The 22,412-nt window shown below is 33.9% G+C and overlaps 1 protein-coding gene across 1 annotated transcript in view; it reads right to left on the reverse strand.

The window, feature by feature from the left end:
- DNAL1 (dynein axonemal light chain 1) overlaps positions 1-22,412 on the reverse strand; it is a 36,987-nt gene that overhangs the window by 5,777 nt on the left and 8,798 nt on the right. Inside the window, exons 4-7 of the mRNA XM_017660498.3 lie at positions 21,323-21,378; positions 15,325-15,380; positions 4,183-4,309; positions 3,159-3,299 (exon numbers count right to left, since the gene is read on the reverse strand). Of these exons, the coding sequence (XP_017515987.1) occupies positions 3,159-3,299; positions 4,183-4,309; positions 15,325-15,380; positions 21,323-21,378 (380 nt within the window). The remainder of the gene's footprint in view (positions 1-3,158; positions 3,300-4,182; positions 4,310-15,324; positions 15,381-21,322; positions 21,379-22,412) is intronic.

Below are 22,412 nucleotides of genomic sequence, written 5' to 3' on the forward strand. Positions count from 1 at the left end.
ATCCAGATTAGGAAAAAAACATTTTCAGAATCCAAAAAACTTTCAGTCACTATTCCCCCACTAAAGGTATATTCTATTCCAATGTTTGTAACCCATAGGTTCTTTTGCCTGCTTTTGAAACTGATATGAATGGAATGCACAGGCACTCTGTGTCTGGCTTCTTTTGCTCAACACTGTTTATATGATTCATTTATATTGTGTGAAGTTGTAGTTCATCCATTCTCATTGCTGTTTAATATTCCATTGTATGAATGTCATAATTTGTCTATTCAATTGCTGATAGGCATTTGGATTGTTTCCAATTTATAGCTATTAAAGTAGTGCTGCAATGAACATTTTCATACATGTCTTTTGGTAAACATACTTACCCTTTTCTTTCTGGGTATACAGCTTGGAGAAAAATTGCTGGGTAATAAGGGATGAGTATATACTTCTATAGAACTTCAGATATTGCCAGTTTTCCAAAATGATTATAACAAGTCACACTGCCAATCTGGCAGGGTATGAGAGTTCTCCACATCCCACTAGTACTTGGTAGTGTCTTTTTTATTCCAGTTTTTAAGATGCCTCAGTTTTGCTTATAAGAAACAAGCAAGGAGCAAAAATACGCAAGTTAGCATCTGTGGCCATCTTTGTTCTGTTCTATCTCATCCATTTAGGATAGACCAATGTGGTTCCTCCAAGAACTGTTCAGATTGGCCTGAGGCTAATAATTGGTTCAAAAGGCTATAATGTGGCTTGGTCTATTCAGGGTCTACATGAGAGGTTCTGTTCCGTTCTCAAGGAAAGGGACTCACTTCCTGTGTGCAGTCCTGAAGGAAGTAAAGACAAGCAATTTCCAGTGGTTTCTGGAGTCCAACCAAAGATGAACAAAAGAGACTCTAATGTCTCTATCTTCTTTTTCTATTTTATTTTTAACTGTGAAATAAATGCATTCATACAAATACAATATAATTTAAAGAGTTAACAAGACTGACTGTATAAAGTGATTGTATAACCACTACCCAATTTAGGAAACATTACCACGCATCTTAGAAACCTGTTTGCCTCTTCTTCATTATTCCTGTACTTCCCCACAAGAGGTAATGTATTGGTCTTGTATCCTTATACCCTTAGGAAAGGGTATAAGTACATAATTACCCTTAGGTAAATATATCCGGAGGAAAAAAGAGAACATTCAGCATGATTCCATTTAAATAAAATTCTAGCAAATACAAACTAATTTATATGGACAGAAAGCAGATCAGTGATTGGCTTGGGAGGGAGGTGGCAAGGAACAAGAGGGAGGGATTACAAAGCAGCACAAGGAAACTTTTGGGTGTGATGTTTATGTTCATTGTCTCTTTTTCCCAAGATTTACTTAGATAGGATTGACATATAACATTTTGTAGGTTTAAATGTGGTGATTTGATACATAGTATATATTATGAAATGATCACCACAATAAGGTTAGTTAACACAGCCACCACAGTTACCTTTTGAATATATATAGTGAGAATTTTTAAGATCTTAAAAGATCTACTCTTTCAGTAACTTTCAAGTATACAACACAGTACTGTTAACTATAGTCACCATCATTTGTTCACTATCTTAATTGTGGTGATGGTTTTAGATGCATATACATATATCAAAACATCAAATTATATACTTTAAATATATGCAGTTAATTGTACATCAATTATACTTCAATCAAGCTGCTAAAATGTTTTGGTGTAGGAAAAGAGCTACTTAAGAGATTTTTATATCATAATTCTCAATTGGAGGACAGATGAGCACATCTCTTTCAGGGAGGCATATTAGAATTACCTATAAAACTTTTCAAACCATGTAGACTGCCTTAGCTCTCTCCCTAAAGATTTTGAAATATCCCTCCACAGGGAAGCAGCCCCATTAAGAACATTTAAGAAGTAAGCTGGGGTGAATAAAGGGTTGAGTACTGAGCTTTAGATAGAAGTGGTAAAGGAGAGATGGAGAGACAAAGAATAGGACGGCTAGAATGGCAGGGCAGCAGGGGCAATGAGGTGGTGAGAGAAGAGTTGAGGGAAAAGAAGCCTCAGCTATAAACAACTAGGTACTTTTGTTTTTTGTTTGTTTGTTTGTTTGTTTTTTTAACTAGATATCTGGGCACCCTGCTGCCCAGTCAAGTTTTTTTTTTTTTATTAAGGTATCATTGATGGTCCTTTTGTTTTGGATGTGATGATCAAGTGAGTATGGTGAATAAGACAGTAAGGTAAATATGCATTTGGTACATGGTATGATGATGATGATTATCATTAACTGGATATTACTTATTTGTTTCTTCTAAATATTTTCCTTTCCCTAGTCAGGTAGGCTAATTGGTTCTGTGCATCGTTGGCTGCTTCAGGAGCAGTGTGAAAAGCAGAAACAGACTGTCAGACTTAATGGCTCTTGTCTTTGAAAAGCCTAAGAGCATCACTGAGAAGATAAGAGTTTGTGAAAAGATTCAGAATGCTGTGGAAAAGGCAGAGGGGGACAGCAACTCTCCTTAGACTAGAAAGTTATTTCCCAGGACTGGCAGAAAAGGGAGAAGTCTGTGCATTCTGGAACAGTTGGAATCCTGGCCTGGCTTCCTGATACCACCACTGGGAGGAGGTAAGAAACAGAGAAGTCTGTGACTATTATCATTTCCAGTTTTTAAATTACAAACGAACAAGATGTGGTAAGATGAATTAACTGGTACAATGACAAAAAAGTTATTAAGTGGTAGAATAGGATTTGAACCCAGTTAGTTAGGGATACCTACTGACATTGACACCCAAATGGATATTGGGAGGCTAAGTTAGCGGGGAGGGGTAGAGAGAGCACTACAATTTTGATCAAATCATGAAAAAGCAACTGCTTACCATTTATGTCTAATTATTCTACAAAATAATATCTTTGTGACTTGAGATTAAGTCCAGTTTTCTTATAAGCTTTTGGTTTAGCGATGACCTTATACGGTCTAAATATCCTAGGAGTTTTTCCTCTCGTGCTGGCTCAAGCTCAGATCATAAGATTTCCTTGAAAAGAAATGGCCTTGAGGATTAGAGACAACCTATCATTTTCTTTAGTTCTGCTTCTTTTCATGATTCCAGGTCACAAATTCAATTCATATTTGTACCTAAAAAACATTTCTAAGCCAGCTCAGAGTCACCTACCATCCAGCTTTTTCAGTTTGGGCACTCTCTTGGTTGCCTCCTCAATCCAGTTCCCCTCAGCAGAGTGTTTTTCTTCCAAGGGATTCCCTACAAACACCAGATCTTCCAGGCATGGCAGTTCTGCCAGCTTCAGAAATTCAGCTACAAATACAAAGAATATGTTCCATTAAAATGGAAAAATTTACTATTATGATTTTTGAGGCTGAATTGCACTGTCACTAGCCCTCGTTTGTGACTATTCAGAACAATGCGTTGTTTAAGATTTTGAAGGGAGTAAGGCAAGTTTTACTATATGAAGTCATTCTCTGAAGACGTTACAGAAAGGGAGGGAAAACAAAGACATACCTCTTCTACCTTTATGCTAGCCTAAGGATGGGATAAGAAAAGGAAATGAGGTTCAGAATAAAAAAGACAACAAAACAATCTCCAGTGACAGATCTTCTCTATGCTGTACTGCATCAGTGTGGGCTAAGCTAAACTGCTTTTGTCTCTACCCATTCCCTCATTTTTGAATTCTTAAATCAACTCATTCAAGCCTCTACTGCAGAACTTATCACATAATTTTATAATTATTAGCTTATAAGTTATACTTCCCCACTAAGCTGTGAATTTGATGACAGGGATAGTGCCCTATTTAACTACGTGTCTCAAGAGCCTGGCATAGTTCATGGCACATAATAGGGCTTTAGTAAATGCTGAATCAATCATATACAATACAAAAGCATAGCAATATAGATGTCAAATAAGTCTTCCACCCAAAAATTATTAAATTTAAACTGATTCCTTTCACCCTTCGGACAGTAAATTTTTTTCATTATTAACAGGATCAGGATCTATTCAATTATAATCATTCTAAGTAAAAATTTAAATGTAAATTTCAAGAGTTTAGCTGAAATACAAAAACTCTGATAGCTATTTCCCTCTGTGCTTAGAATGAAACGTCTCCATTTTGCATCTGTTCTCTCTTGGGCTATTTTCTATAAACAGGAGGTAGAACATTGGCAAAGAGCCAGCCTCAGCTTACCCCAGTCTTTCACCAGGTTATTAGACATGTACAGAATCTTCAATTTCTTCATTACATGGATTCCTTTCAACTTCTCAATAAAATTGTAGGAGATCCACAGTTCTTCTAACGTGTCCCCTACAGCTTCCTGAAAAAGAAAGCAACTTGATTTACATGCTTATTTTTAAGCTTTTCCTTCTATCCCCTTCCTTATAACATGGAGACAGCTATGTCGGAGTTTTCTCTCATTAAAAAAGTCAAGTAGAACATTCCCATCCTCTCCTCAAACTGATATAAGAATAGCTACTGAAATCACAAAGAAGGGAAAAATAGCACTATCTTATAAATTTTATTGAAAGGCATAGTTTTCAAACTATCCCTATATATTGTACTATTTGATCCTTGTAACATTTAAGATAGGCAAAGCAGGTTATCTGATTTCTACCATAGAGCGTAAGGGCTTTTTCTAAATCACAGTGCTATTAAATAGTAAAGCTAGTCTAAAATTTCAGGGTCTTTACTTTTTCAATATTTATTATGGAAATTTCAAAATGTAAAAAATGTTGAAAGAACTTAATAGTAAAGATCCATATATCCACTATCCAGACTCTACCATTAACATTGTACTATCCTTTTCCTATTATGTATCTGTCCATCTATCCATCCCATTATGTATCCATCAACTCCTCTTATTTTTTGATGTATAAAATATAGTTTGAAACCTATAATTTTTCCATTATAGCATAAAGATTATATCATACTGACTTTTAAACTTTTTAAATGAGGGCACAAAGATTTCTTCTTTTATATACCCAAGACAAAATGTAGTGATTATTTCTTCTTTAAAAAATAAACACCAAGCAGGATGAACTTTCTTGTGAATATGACTTTGTGGAACAAGAATTTCGTATGTGTACTGACTTAGAAATGTATAGATTTTGGATGTCCAGGGCATAGTTCTATCTCTCAATACAGTTTCAATCTATTCTACTGTTTTTTATACTTCCCTAAATACAAGGATTCATTAACTAGTTCAATTAGATTACTATTTTTATGTGTTGTAATCATTTGCAAAGTGATTGGTGTTTAAAATATGAAACTGACATTCTACAAAGACGGACTGACAAACCCAACAGCTGGGATGAAACAGTGGCAGTAAATTAACATTAATAAAATCTTAAAGCTAATTTCAAAAGATGTTGAAACCATTCCAAGTAACACAATTTTCTATATATTTGTAAGCAGGTAATAAAGACAAGATTTTGGTGAAGCGGTCTGGTAAAACTTGGCTAAATTTGTATGAATCAATTTAGTGAAATCTATCACTCAAAAAACTGGCCCTTTGGAGAACAGGACATTACATGAACAGGCATTTCGTAAACTTGTCTGCTTCTATATGTGAAATCATTACCCTTCTTAGTTTATTATTCTGTAAAATGCAGAGGATGGCTCAATTTCCAAATAAGATACTACCTTACAACCATTAGAATGGCTAATATCAAAGAAACAGGAAATAACAAGTATTGGCAAGGATATGGAGAACCTGAAATGCTTACATACAATTGGAAAGAATGTAAAATGATGCAGATGCTAATGGAAAAAACAGTTTGGTGGTTCCTTCAAAAACTGACAATATATGATCCAGCAATCCCACTTCTGGGCATATACCCAAAAAAACTGAAAGCAGGGTTTCAAAGAGATATTTGGATACCCATGTTCATAGCAGCACTATTTACAATACCCCAAAGGTGGAAACAACCCAAGTGTCCACTAGTGAATGAATAAACAAAATATGGTGTATACGTATAATGGATTATTACTGCTTCTTTAAAAGGAAATTCTGATACATGATACAACATGGATGAACCTTGAGAACATTATGCTCAATGAAATAAGTGGTGTATGATTCCACTTATATGGGTGGCCTGAGTACTCACATTCATAGAGACAGAAAGTAGAATGTTGCCAAAGTTTGGGAAAGGACAATGGGTGCAGAGGTGCAGTTTTACAAGATGAAGAGAGTTATGGAGATGGATGGTGGTGATGGTTGCACAATACACATGTACTTAATACCTTGAACTGTGTACTTAAAAATGGCTAGCATGGTAAATTTGATCAAATGAAACAATGGGGAAAAAAATAAGGAGGCTGGGCAAGAATTTCTCTAAGGTCCGTTTTAGCTTTTAATAAGCTTATGACTCTTTGAGGTCAACTAACTTCGGTTAAGTACTGAAAAGAGAAAGTATCTGTTCTGTCAATAGTATCATGTTAAAGGTTACAGGAGTGGGAAGGGCTTAATCAAGTGCTGTAAAACCTCTAATTTGGAACATGTCAAATGATAGATTATTACTGCCATTATTGTTTGCTTTGTGTATATAAAGTAATGAATTCAGATACCATGTTGCTGGGAAGTCTTTAGGGAGCTCTGGTATGCAAACAGTTAAGAACTGCTGTAGGTAACTGATTACAAAGTAAGTGTACAAAAGTAAATACTTTTATATTATTAATAGAAGTTATTAGAGAGAAATCACCTCATTCATCATAGAAACAAAAACTATAAATTACCTAAAATACATCTTTGTACAAGAAATATCCAATGCCTTATAGCAGTTAAAACTGAAAGACATGGAAAACCTGAATAAATCTGCCTGTAAGGAAAGATTCATTATTATAAGGATATCAATTCTCTATAAGTTCAATGCAATTCTACTAAAACTTCCAATGGGAATCTTTTTTTTTTTTTGCATCTTAATAACTTTAATTGAAAGGTATATCCCTTAGTAGCAAAACTATGGTAGCTGGCTAGGTTACCTCTGCCAATTCAAAATTAACACAGATGTATTAAAAATATTGAAATATATCAGCCTTTTGGGAAAAGTGAAAAGTTACCCACAAAACATGGTTTACAAAAGTATAAGATATACTGTGGTTCTTTGGTTTATTTTCCAGTTTTTATTTACATATAACATAATGTCAAAATTGGGTACAGCCATCCTGGATGGATTTGGACTGCACACTGCACTGAGTATCCATTTACAACACTTCTAACGTTGTAGGTCTCCTTACACTGACTGACTTAATAGAAAATCCTGAACCCTACCTTAGCAACTTCACAATTATGAAGATGCCTACTTACTTTTCTTAAAATTTTCTTTTCAGCACAGTAGTGGCAACTAGTGAAAGTATATTCTCTTCCTTTTAAACAAAATTCTAATCTAGAAGCAATGGCAGTTTGGGGAATTTATTTTTATGAATTTGGTAAACTGATTTTCGAATTTCTCTTGAAGAGTCAATGTCCAAGAAAAGCCACAAACATTTTGAACCAGAAGAGAGAGAAACAGGTACCAAAACATATTATAAAGCTAAATAAAACTAATGCAGCATGACAGTGTACTGGAATATACACGTAAAACAACAAACTTGACCATCCAGGAACCTACTGCTGCATACACAAGAGTTTTAGTAGGCAACATTTCCAAACAGTGGGAAAAGGTGATTTATTTATATGGCTAACCATTTGGAGGAAAAAATAAGACTGGATATCTGCCTCATGCAACATGTAAAAAATAAACTTCAGAGGGATTAAAGACAGACATTTAAAAACTTTATCCTTAAAAAACTATGTAAGTACTAAAAAGAAAATATAAGACTATGTTATAGCTAGAAGTGAAGACTTTCTAAATAAGAAAGAAAACACAGAAGTTATAAAGATCTGACAAATAAGAATTTTAAAACTCCATATGGCAACTGAAACAAACTAAAAGACAAGTGACAAACTAAGAGAAAATACATTCAATAATTCTTAAAACTATATGCATTAAATTGTAGTATGAAATCTGTGATCAGATTGCCTAGCTCTGACTATCTTGGCTAAATCCTCTTCCCCTTCCCTTATCTTCCTTTCTGCCCTTCTCTCCTTTGTCATCTATTTTGCGTACCTATTCATATGTAGAGGGACACTGTGGGTTGCTTCCACCTTTTGGCTATTGTGAATTGATGCCATGAACACGAATGTAAAAATATTTTGTTTGTATTTTTGGGGGTAAGGGGAGAATCATTAGTTTGTTTTTAAAGAGTAACACACAAGATAACCAAAACAACAAAAAAATCAAACATACAAGCAAGTATAAAAAGAAGTCTCTTTCTCACCCCAGAGCCCTTCCCTTCCCCAGAGGTAACAGCACCAGAAATATTCTATGTACACATGTACATAGAAGTATCTACTTTGCTTTTTTTTACCACCTAATAATATCTTGCAAATTATTCCATTTCAGCACATACAGGTGAGTCCTACCTGATTTTTTCCCCCTTGATATATATTAATTAATTTATTTAGCTAGTCTACTACTGATAGACACTTATATTGTTGTAGTCTTTTCTACTTGGTCTACCATCTTTGTTCATGTATATGAGTATGAAAAAATACTAGATATAGAATAGTTGGGACAAAGTAAATATACATCAAAAACGGCCACAGCTACTGACAAACTGCTCATCTCAGCCAAGTGTCTGAGTATCTGTTCACTATACTTGGGCACTTTACATAACTACCTAAGCCTTAGTTTCTTTATCTTGAAGTCAGTTTTTTTTCTTAAAATGAGAACATTATCTAGTATAAGTTTCAAATGCGATAATGCATGTAAAGAGTCTGCTACATAGTTATTAAATGTTAACTGCAATGATAATAGTAGTAACATTCTCAATAATGGATACTTATTAGGAATATTGAAGAATGCTTAGAATTCAATAAGCAAAAGGTAAAGTCAGTAGAAAAATTGGTAAAAAATGTTTGGTCAATGTCCAAAAGAGGAAGCATACATAATTAATAAATATATAAAAGGATGTTTACAGTCACAGCTGATAAGAGAATACAGATTAAAACAACACAGTACTCTACTTTTGCCTATCCTATCGGCAAATAGTAAAAAATATGGACACCATGCATGGATATTGAGGGCAGAGGGGATAATCCTCACCCATATACCTTTGATGGAAGTGGAAACTGACATAAGCATAGTGGGAACAATTTAAGGCACCTATAAAAAATTTAAATATACAAAAATACCCTCAGCATTCCCACTTTTAAGAATCTAGCCTATATAAACACTCAAATAACTAAAGGATATACGTTCAAAGATGTTCACAGCAGCATGATTTGTAATAGCAAAAAAAAAGGAGAGAGACAGTACACAGGGACACCCCTTTCTCAAGAAAATATCTGGAAATAATCTAAATGCTCAGCAGTATATGAACAGTTAAATACATTGTTATAAAACTGATACTGTGGAGAACTATACAACTATCAAAAAAGAATGGATTAAATCTGTATGTTTTGACATGGAAGGATATTCCTGATACACTGTTGAATGAAAAAGCAGAAAAAATACCCCCATGTATTATCAGTACAAACATATATAACACAAATACACATACACCCACCATACACATACGCACACACATGCACACACACAGGTACCTATTTATTTACATGTGCATAGAGAAATTTGGAAGTGTACAAAAAAATATTATTTCTGTTACCACTTGGAGTGGGGGAGGTAGGTAGGTAGAGGAAAGACTTTCACAGTGTATTTCATGTATTTATGAATTGCTTGATTTGCTTTTAACAATTAACATATATTGCTCTTAGAGTTAAAAACTTAACCTAATAGTTTGTGTAAGTACTAATAAAATATATTGAGTCACTCAACAAATATTTAGAGTGCCTACCTTCTACATATGTCAAGTACTAATGTAGGTGTTGAACAAAAGTGATGTGCTCATTAGGATCCATGTGTGTGTGTGTGTGAGAGAGAGAGAGAGAGAGAGAGAGAGAAGAAAATAAGAATTTCAGATAGTACAGACAGTGACTACAATAGAGCAGGTGAGGACTTGATAATATGGGTGAATGTTGAAACCACATTGTTGTTTATGTGAAACCACCATAAGATCATAAGATTGTATATCAATGATACTTTAATAAAAAAATCAGCTAGTAAAAAGATGAAAAAAAAATAAGGGTAAGAGTTATTGCTTAGAGGGCTGCTTTAGACATAGGGTAGTTTGGTTACTTTTGAGGAAGTGACATCTGAGCTGAGTATGAAGGTTAAGGAGGAGCCAATAATGTGGAAGTCCAAGGCAACAGGTTTTATGGCAGGAAACAGCAAGTCCAAAAGTCCTCAGGTGGGAATGAACTTGGCATGTTTAAGGAAGGGAAAGAAGGCCAGTCACTGGAGACTGCCAACTAGGAAGAAGAGTAATTATGAAATGAGACCCAAAAGGAAGGCAGAGGCCAGGTTATATAAACAATTGGGCTTATAATACACCTTCATAATTTTCCTAAGTAGTTTTAAGTAGACCCTTTTCCTTCAAGTTGACATTCCATGTTCCATATCTTAGAACAACTTACTGAGGCAGCTACTAAATCATGCTATGAGGCTGGTGTATCTAGATGAATAAATTAGTTAGTATGTGAACCTCCCTGAGGCCTAGAATCAGCATCCTTCTGAAGATTTATTTTTCTTTAGTCTATGCATAAATAGTAAAGCTTTACAACCAGTAAACTATTGCTTTTGGTGTATATACAGGTATACCTCATTTTATTGTGCTTTGCTTTATTGCACTTGGCAAATACTGTTTTTTCAAAAACTGAAGGTTTGTGGCAACCCTGTCTTGAACAAGTCTATCAGCATCATTTTTCCAATAGCATTTGCTCATTTCGTGTCTGTGTCACTTTCTGGTAATTCTTGAAATTTATCAAAGCTTTTCATTATTATTATATTTGTTATGGTGATCTATGATCAGTAAATCTTTAACAATTACTTTTGTAATTATTTCGGGGAGTCACAAATCTCACCCATGTAAGATGGTGGACTTAATCAGTAAATATGTATGTGCTCTAACTGCTCCACCATTCTCCCGTCTCCTCCTCCTCAGGCTTCCCTATTTCCTGAGACAAAATATTGACATTAAGCCATAAAATAACCCTACAATGGCCTTTAAGTGTTCAAGTAAAAGGAAGAGTCTCACGTCTCTCACTTTAAATCAAAGGCTAGAAATGATTCAGCTTAGTGAAGAGGGCATGTCAAAAAGCCAAGGTAAGCCAAAAGCTAGACCTCTTGCACAAGTTAGCCAAGTCGTGAATGCAAAGGAAAAGTTCTCAAAGGAAGTTAAGTGTTACTCCAATGAATACATGAACGATAAAAAAACAAAACAGCAAACACACGAATGATAAGAAAGTGAAACAGCCTATTGCTGACAGGGAGAGAGTTTCAGTGGTCTGGATAGAAGATCAAACCAGCCACCACATTCCTTTGAACCAAAGTCAAGGAACAAACTGTTCAATTCTGTGATGCCTGAGAGAGGTGAGGAAGCTGCAGAAGAAAAGTTTGAAGCTAGCAGAGGTTGGTTCATGAGGCTAAAGGAAAGAAGCCATCTCCGTAACACTGCAAGGTGAGGCAGCAAGTGCTGATGTAGAAGCTGCAGCAAGTTATCCAGAAGACCTAGCTAAGATCATTAATGAAAATAACTACACTAAACAACAGATTTCCATTGTAGATGAAACAGCCTTGTATTGGAAGAAGACGCCATCTAGAATTTCATAGATAGCGAGGAAAAGTCAATGTCTGGCTTCAAAGCTTCAAAGAACAGGATCTCTTGTTAGGGGCTAATGCAACTGGTAATTTTAAGTTGAAGCCAATGCTCACTCACCATTCCAAAAATCCTAGGGCCCTTAAGAATTATGTTAAATCTACTCTACCTATGCTCTATGAATGGAAAAACAAAGCTTGAAAGACAGTGCTTACACATGTTACATGATTTACTGAATATTTTAAGCACACTGTTGAAATCTACTGCTCAGAAAAAAATGTTTCTTTGAAAATATTACTGCTCACTGGCAATACACCTGGTCATCCAAGAGATCTAATGGAGATGTACAACAAGATTAATATTGTTATAAGCCTGCTAACACAACACCCACTCTTTAGTCCATGAGTCAAGGTGTAATTTCTACTTTCAAGTCTTATTATTTAAGAAATACATTTCATAGCACTATAGCTGCCATAGACAGTGATTCCACTGATGGATCTGGGCAAAGTAAACTGAAAACCTCCTAGAAGGATTCACCATTCTAAATGCCATTAAGAACATTTGTGACTCATGGGAAGAGGTCAAAATATCAACACTAACAGGAGTTTACAAGAAACTGATTCCAACCCTCCTGAATGACTTTGAGGGGTTTCAAGACTTCAGTGGAGGAAGTAACTGCAGATGTGGTAGAAATATCAAGAGAACTAGTATTAGAAGTGGCCCCTGAAGATGTGACTGAATTGCTGCAATCTCATGATAAAACTTGAATCAATGAGGAGTTGCTTTTTATGGATGAGCACAGAAAGTGTTTTCTTGAGATGGTAACTACTCCTGCTGAAGATGCTGTGAAACATATTGAAATAACAACAAAGGGTTTAGAATATTACACAAGCTTATTTGATAAAGCAGGCAGGGTATGAGAAGATTGACTCCAGCTTTGAAACAAGGTCTATTGTGGGTAAAATGCTGTCAAGTAGTATGGCATACTACAGAGAAATCATTTATCAAAAGAAGAGTTAATTGATGACAAACTTCAGTGTGGTCTTATTTTAAGAAATTGCCATAGCCACCCCAACCTTTAGTAATCACCACCCTGATCAGCAGGCAATAGTCAACACTGGGGCAAGACCTCAATGGTTAGCATTTTTTAGCAATAAAGTATTTTAAATTAAGGTACACACATTTTTTTAGACATAATGCTATGACACACATAATAGACTACAGAATGGTGTAAATAACTTTTATATGTACTGGGACACCAAAAAATTCACTTGACTCACTTTATTACAGTATTTGCCTTGTTGTGGTAGTCTGCAACCAACCCGCAACATCCCTGAGGTATTGTGTTATTATGTATGTATACACACACATACATACACACATCCTGGAAAGAAAACTAACTGTTGGATGTTAATTGATATGAATCTATACAAAGTGAAGAGCTCTAAGCAAGTGATGGTTCAGCTAGATAATATCTCCACACATCTTTAATCCTACATTTACAATTTCTTTGTGGTTTCTAGGTATATATTACATTTCATGGAAGAAATTATATACTAAAATAATACTGGAGACTCTGGTGTTCTCTAAATACCTGGGGGAACATCAAACAATCCTATTTTGGGGGTACATTTATTTGCAAATTATTCCTTTACAGATAATTCAAAGTAAGTTTAGCCCAAAGTACAGTAAATTCAGAATTTCTGTACTGCAATTTCATTTTTTACCCATGATAAACAATGTCCCTAAAGTTGACATTTTTACCATCCAAAGCTCAGAGAATGGAGAGAAGGCAAAATATCTTTAAACTGACCAATCACTTGGAACATCAAAAAGATTTTTTACAGATTAAGGATTTTATTCATCATATCTAACTAGAAAGTAATTCATCTGTTGGTTATTGCTTTGGGGGAGAAAATTTCCCTTATTTAACTCCAGAATATAATATCTAAGAATTTCCAAACATTTTATAAGTTTATAAATTTATTAGTAACACTTTACGTGGGTAAACTAACACTGGGAAGTGGGAATATAATTCAGATGATTCAAAATAACCCCAAAATTGCACCTTTGAACTCCTATGCAGGTATTATAGATGTTTCTGTAATGGGGGAATGGGGGTAGCCATTTTACCTCTCTGGGCTTGGGAGGTTATTGTTGGGATACACTGCAATTTCACCCCCAATGGCTCTTCTGAAGCACAAGCTAGACTTATTGGGAGAGGGGGAAGAAGGCTAGAGTCATACAAAATTTCAGAATGTTTGTAAATTATTTAACCACAAACACTTATTTAAAATTTTTGTCTTTTGGAGAACAGGTACAAGAAAACAATTAGCTTTGTCTTTCCTGAAATTGCCTACCTTTACAATATTGTTTCATCTCAACTTCTTTGCAAGGGAATTCAAATGGCCAATAAATATACAAATAAAATACAGTGTCAAAATCTTAAAAAATTAAAATGCTCAAAGTTGGTAGGAGAAATGGAAACCCTCATACATTACTGGTGGGAATATAAAATTGTTACAAACTTTCCAAATGGTAACTTCATAATATGTCGCAAAAGCCTTAAAAGAAATTAAAACCTTTTGACCCAGCAATTCCATCTCAAGGAATTTATCCAAGGAATTATTCATAGATTTGTGCAATAATATAGCTAAAAGGAGATTCATAACAGCACTGATTATAATAATTCTAAATTGGAAATAAATGATTAGTAAGTAACTGATTTATATAAAGTATGATACATCAATAAAATAGAATATTATGCTGCCCTTAAAAAGGTATGGTTGAAAATTATTTTAAAAACTTAAGTCACATCCTCTGATCAAAAATTTCCAATGGTTTTTGAAGCCACTTGGAAAAAAATTAAAAATCTCCATGACCTATAAGGCCTGATGTGGCCTGGTTCCTGGCTCCCTCCCAACCTCATTTAGGACTATTCTCCCTCCCTCATTCAATGCTTTTGCTCTTACTCAGGCACCCCAAGCAGCTTCAATTTCAGGACATTTGGATTTGCTGTTCCACCTCAACCCGGAGCACTTGCCCTTGGTCAGCTCTATGGCCCACATCCTCACTTCCAGCGAGGACCCTCATCAACCTATATTCTCTTATATGCCTCTTTTTTCTCCATGTATTCCTCACCACCTGAGGTATTATAACATTATTTTCTAGTTTATTTCCCTCCACTCTAATGTAAGTTCTAGGAGAGCAAGGACTTTGTTTTTTATTATGCTGTATCTCTAGCCTCTAGAACAGTACCTGGCTTAAAGCAGGCACTCAGGAAATATATTGGCATGAACTTGTTGAATGAATGAATGACAGAGAAAAAAAATTATCTTTACATATTAAGAAAAACAGATGCAAAACAATATATATGGTATGATTTCATTCTATATATACTCATCAAAGAATAGAAAAAGGCAAAAGAAATGTCAATCAAAATGTTAGCAAATATTTAAATTGTCAGTGGCTTATAGGTACTCTTTATAGTTGCTTTTCTAAGTTTCTTCAATGGATAAATATTTGTATACTAAGAAAAAAAGTGTATGCTTTTTTAAGTAATAAATAACAACCTACCAGTCCATTTAGGTTCTTTATGTTGTTTCTTCCTAAAGACAATATCCTCAAGTTTTCTGTAGTGGAAAGAAAACAGTTTTTTGTTTATGAGAATCATATTATACAACTGTTGCAAATCAAGTATAATAAAGCTTTAATAAATTTTATAAAATAAACATCCTTATATAATGAGTAAGAAAGGCTATATTAGTAAAAAGTGGTAATCAAGTAGAAAATAACATTGACCTATCACCTAAGGTAAACACTACAACTGTGATTTCACATCATGCCAATATTTAATTTAAAAACGCTTAGCTACTTGGAATGTATGGTCTTGCATTTCTGGCTAGTACAAATATTACAGGGGTAAAGTAAGAGTGGAGAAGATTTGAACTTTAAATCTGGGAGCATATATATTACAAATCTCCTATAGTAGGTAAGATTCACACTAGAAAACAGAAATATATGCATATATAGTCTACCTCACTCCACAAAGGACTAGAAGTGAAATCAAAGAATGTATACCTTTGAGTCTATGGTCAAAGGAAGACATTTTTCAAACCTCTTTTGAACTATTTGCCTGAAACCATGTGCATATATTATGTTTGAAAATTAAAAAAGGATTTCTACTAAAGCATAGGAAACCTCACTTCTGTTCTAAAAAAAACTACTGCAATTATTTATATATAAGTTATATATTTAGTTTTCTCAACTTAAATTTCATAACTATGCTCTCCAATATGGTAGCTATTGCCACATGTGGCTATTTAAAAAGTCCATTTCTCAGTCACACTAGCCACATTTCAAGAGCTTAATAGCTGTATATGGCTAGTGGCAACTGTACTGGGACAGTGCAGTTCTACCGGATGGCACTGTTCCATAACATTCACAACTCAATGTTAAGAACACAAATCCAACGGAGTCCCAATCCCAACTCTCTAGAAAAGCAACCAAACCTCTTTGAATCACAGTTTCATATGTAAAATGAGGAAATATAATATCTATTTTATAAAAATATAAGGATTAAATGAGATAACTGTCTAAAACATTCAGCACAATGCCTAACCCATGATGTGTGTATTAGGCATATATAGTTATATAAACTTTGTTTGTTTGTTTTTGTTTTGTTTTTTTTGTTTTTGTTTTTGTGAGAGGGCGTCTCTCATATTTATTGATCAAATGGTTGTTAACAACAATAAAATTCTGTATAGGGGACTCAATGCACAATCATTAATCAACCCCAAGCCTACTTCTCAACAGTCTCCAATCTTCTGAAGCATAACAAACAATAAACTTTGTTTTTATATAATTTAAGAATTTTAATTTATTAATTAAATATTAAATAATTAAATTAATTATTTTGAATTTTCTTATGAGAAACATTTAACTTTTAGAAGAAGGTATATTTTAAGAGTGACCTAATTCATGCAAAATGTTTTAACTATTGAAACAAGACCCCATGTTATAGGCTGAGTGGTATCCCTCTCACAAATTCAAATGGTGAAGTCCTCAGAATGTGACTATATTTACATTTGGGCCTTTAAAGAGGTAATTAAGGTAAAATGATCATTTTAGGTAAAATACAATATGACTAGTGCCCTTATGAGAACAGAAGAGTAGGACACAGACAGAAACAGAGTAAAGACCATGTGAAGAGAAAGGGAAAAGATGGCCATCCCCAAGCCAAGGAGAGCAACCTCAGAAGAAATCAATCCTGCTGATACCTTGATCTCGGTCTCCTAGCTCCACAACTGTGAGAAAAAAATTTTTTGTTTAAAAATTTTTTGTTTAAAAGTCTGTGATATTTGTTAGGGCAGCCGTAACAAACTTATATATCCCATATAATTATAAATGTATGAAAATTAAACATTTAAGGAAATCAATTATTCTTTAAAGCTTCTTGATATGGAAAAATTACCATTTTTTCTATTTCATGCAGAAAAAAGTTTATTCAAAAAGTTATTAATAAAAATTATTCAAAGTTATTAATATCTATATTAACATTAATGTAATATTAATATTACATTATTATTGAGCATCTATGATATGTCAAGTACAGCTATAATCACTTGCAATATAACAGTGAATAATACAGATAAAAATTCCTGCTGTCATGGAGCTAACATTTGGCAGATAATAAAATAAGTAAGTATATTAGATACTGACAAATATGAAGGAGAAAAAAAGCAGGTGAAAGGAATAAAATGTCAGTTGGGAATAGTTAATATTTTAGATAAGTGACTTCTAAGTAAAGACTCAAAGGAAGTGATGCAGCTAGCCCTGAGAATATCTGGAAGAAGAACATTTACAGGCAGAGGAACTTCAAGTACAAAGGCTTTGAGGCCAGGACCATATCAGAAGTGTTCACAAAACATAAGAAGCTAGCTGAGACAATGAGAGGAAAGTAATATGAGATGAAGTCAGAAAGACAATAGGTCTTACAGGGGATGTACGAGAGAGGAGTCGAGAAATTTCCAAGAAGTTTGGCCTAAGCAACTGGAAGAGTGGAGTTGTCACTATCTGAGACAGACATAGAAAAAGTTGGCTTAACTGGGGCTAGGGAAGGTTATCAGGACTCAGTTTTGGACATGTTAAATTTGAGATGTCTATTAGACATCCATATCAGGCGACTAAATGTGCAAATTTGGAGTTCAGAGGAGATGTCTGGACTAAAGATATAAATTTGGCAGCCATCAGCATATAGATGGTAAAGCCATGATCTGGATGAGATAAGCTAGGGAAATAGATGAAGACAGAAAAGAGATCTAAGCATTAAGTCCCATGGTACTTCAGAGAGGCAAGAGGAAATCAGGAGGGTACAGTGTCCTAAAAGCCAAATATTGAAATTGCTTTAAAGAAGAAAAAAATCATCCATGTCAAAATATGCTGATAGGCCAACTAAGATGGGACTCAGAAATCACCTCAGAAACTGGAAATAACAGATATATGCAACTCTTTCAAAGATAGTATCTAACTTAATACATAAAACTCCTTTTTTAAAAAATGCACATGAAAATGGTAATGAAAGGTTAAAAAACGATCCTGTATAGGGAAATAAATTATGATATCAAAGTTAATAGATTAACTGCTCTAACATTAACACAATCACAGATTTTCCATATTTTATGTGCTTTGTAAGCAGAGCACCACCAGAAGGAACACAGTGTTTTTCTTCATACAAGGTCCTCATGAAAATCAAAACAGCACCTTAAAATTTTATGTTTATTTATTTAGAAAACTGAAGGAGTAAAGTATAATTTTTTTACCAAAGATATGAGACAAAAATTTATTTTCTAATCTTTAATATGATTTTATTATTAATATTCACATCGTGCAGCTTTTTAGTCACAGTTTTGAACATAGTCATGTCATGAAGTTTTCCAGTCATTATTTTGGTGCAATAAACATAAACTGCCATTAGGATTATTCTGCCTTATAAACTCCATTTAATAGGAATATTTATTTCAGATCCTCTCATCGTAGCATAATATGTATGACTACAGAGCTCATGAAAAGAAAGAGGTGGGAAGCCAGCTAGAGTCACATATTCAGTCCTTTATATGGATCAGGTGGCTTGTTTTTGCTTCACAGTCACAGCTAAAGTGTATTCCCTGACTGGAGAAGTACTATTTGTTATAGCAGAACCAAGTATAGGCAAATACATGGCACAAGTAAATTCATCAATAACTGATCAAGGTACTCTTTTCCACTAATTTTTTGGAACTTTTCTTAATACAATTTTCCTGAAAATCACTAAAGAATTGACCAAAATCAGAATAGGGTTACAGCCCATTGCTAGCCATATATAGAAGGTTGTCCATTTTCACTATTGTCATAGCTATGTTTTTCCAAAAATAAAAAAAAGCATGTTACCTGTATTGATAAACGTTAGTCTCTTTTAAGCAAATTATGTAATTACAAAGAAACCACAGCAGAGAATAAAAGAAATGTCTCAAATGTTGAATGAATCAATGAAAAATTGGAATTGAGTCATTTTATGCATTGTTCTAATAGTATATTAGATACTGCTACATAAATACTGAATGCCAACTTTGAATAAGGTACTGGGGGAAATGGGGATTTAGAATAGAAGATTAAAAAATTAGTAAAATCTGATGCTTGCCCTCAAGGAACCCCATTATTTAAAGGGACAGAATATATTCCTCAGTAACTATAACAATGGCTAATATTCCTTATGCATATAAGTGTACCAAGCACTATTCTAAGCACTTTATACATACTAACCCATTTATTTTTCACAATAACTATATGAAGTAGGTAATTATTATAATCCAAGGTCAACTATTATAAATGTTCCCAAAGAAGGAGTAATTATGATGATAGAGATTAGAGAAGTTTTCAGAGAGAGAAATTACATTTTAAACTTATAATTTGTAATCTTAATTTTGTTTCTTGTAGGACTTCCCTATTAGAGGAAGGGGCTCTTCTCAATAAGAAGCACTGCATTAACAAATGTACAAAATAATAAAAAAGAATGATGCATTTGGGTGTGAAAAGGGTGGTACAAGATTTGAGATGACTTTGAATGCAATATTAAGGCACTTGGTCTTTATTAGGCAAAGGGGAGACATTAAATGATGATCTGGAGGAATAATAATGAGAATAATATTTTTAGAAAGAAAACTCTGGTATTAGTGCTGAAGGTCAACTGAAGAACAGAAAAGAGACAAGGAGATCAAATAGGAGGTTATCACAAAAATCATAAAGCTGTGTTTTTCAAACAGTGGGTCATGTGAAATCAACTTAGAGGATTGTGACAAGCATTAAAAAAAAATAAAATAAAAATTTTAAAATTTATACTGGAACTTATGCTGTAAGGGTAAATATTGTTTTACAAACTTTATTCCAGTTCATATGGAATATGTATACTCATATATGTATATTTGACATGTGTACTCATGTGAATATATGTACTAAGTCATGAAACTCAGATGTATTTTTTACTGTGGAAAATAGTCAAAAATGTTTGAAAAACACTCTCTAAGGGGGAGATGATGTGGGTCTATGTTAAAGCTGGAGCTCCTGGAAATGGAAAAGCAACAAATTATTTGAGAGCTCTTTCAAAGAATGGAGTTAACAGGACTTAGTGAACCTGGATGTAGGGCTTGAGGGAAGTAAAGGGGGAATATGGTAGGCTAAATAATGGCTCACTAAAGATACCTATATCCTAATCTTTGGAACCTGTGAATGTTACCTTATATGGAAAAAAGTACTTTGCAGATGTGTTTAAGTTAGAGAGCTTAAGACGGGGAGAGTGTCCTTAGTTATCTAGGTGTTCCCTAAATGAAATCACATGTATCCTCCTAAGAGTGAGGTAAAGAAAGATCTGACACAGACAAAAGAGAAGGGAATATGACCACAGAGGCAGAGATCGGAGTGAAGCAGTGACAAGTCAAGGAATGTGGCAACTGTCAGTCTAGAAGAGGCAAGGCCAGATTCCCCCCTAAAGCCTCTGGAGCGAGTGTGACTCTGTCAAAGCCTTGATATTGGCCCAGCAAAACTGATTTTAGACTTATGGCCTTCAGAACTGTGAGGGAATAAATTTCTGTTATTTTTAGTCACCAAGTTCCAGCAGTCACAGGAAACTAGAACAAGGAGTCAGAGGCCTTGGCAACTGGGAAGGTGATGACATCATTAATCAAGATAAAGAGCACAGGAAAAATAGGGATGGTAAGGAGTTAAATTTTAAATATAACAAGTATGAAACAGAAGACAGATTTGAACAAAAGACATATAATTAGAAATCTGATTTTTCTATTTTAAGATACCTCAATGTTCTCTAAAAGCTTTAAAGTGACTTAAAAATGTTCAGGTATCATGCTATCTCCAATTTTCTTGGATACTTAAATTTACAACACACGGTTTATAGTTCTGTCTGTCACCTAACATACTGTGGTGAAACACAGGTGCAAGCTTCTGGGATTACATAGTCTCTCTGGAATGTTCACTTCAATAACTAGAAAATCAAAGAACCCATCTGTTACTGTGGATCACTTACTTAAGCCATTCAGGTTGGCAATTTTTTCAATGCAGTTTGTAGACAGTGAAAGCTTCCTTAAAAAGAACAAAGGAAAACTTGAATTAATATGAAAAAATTTTACATGGTATATCAGAAATTTTTCCTTAAGTGCCCATAGAAGATGATATTTAAGTCATATTTCCTTTTTACACTGAATCTTTTTTTTCCTGATCAGAAATGGCATATATTCCACCATCTTGAAATGTTCATATTTTTTTCTGATTACAAAATTTAATACACACTCATTGTAGAAAATTTTTTAAAAAGCCTTACTAGGGCAATTTAGTGTTATCTATTAAATTTTTTAATGCATATATTCTTTGACCATTAATTCATTTCCAGGAATACATCCTACTGTAATACTAACATAAATGCCAAAAGATATGTGAATAAGGTTATTTATTATATTATTGTAATAGCAAAAGATTGGGAAAAAGAATCTATAAACATCCATCAACTAAGGAATAGATAATGAAATACTATTCTGCCACAAAAACAAATAACACTGAGTTATAGATACTGACTTGGGAAAATGTCCATGAATGTACTTAAGTTAAAAAAACCATCTAACAAAATATTTATATGATCCCTTTTTGTAAAAAGTGTAACTGTATATATGCATGTGTGGAGATATTTATTTTCTCATGTGTAAAATCATTTAGAAATGCACATTGTATGAAGTATATATAATCCTAACCACCTGCACATTCTCCCAGAGATAACTACTTTTAATAATTTGTATATATTTGTCTAGATTTTCTCTATACATACTTTAATTATACAAAAACAAAATTTTACAGGGAACATAATTACACATTCTTAATTTTTCTTTCTTGACAAAAATGTTTAATATCTTAATAAATTTCATGCAAAACATAATAAAAGTAATTTTATGGAACATTTAATGTGTGCTCAGTGTTCTTCTAAGTACTTTACATGTATTAACTATGTTAGCCATCACAACAATCCTGTGAAATATTATCCACATTTTACAAATGAAGAAACTGAGGCACAGATATGCTAAGCAATTTGTCTAATATTACACAGCCAGAAAGTGACAGCACTAAAT

The sequence above is a fragment of the Manis javanica genome, chromosome 8, assembly GCF_040802235.1.
Source record: "Manis javanica isolate MJ-LG chromosome 8, MJ_LKY, whole genome shotgun sequence".
NCBI lineage: Eukaryota > Metazoa > Chordata > Mammalia > Pholidota > Manidae > Manis > Manis javanica.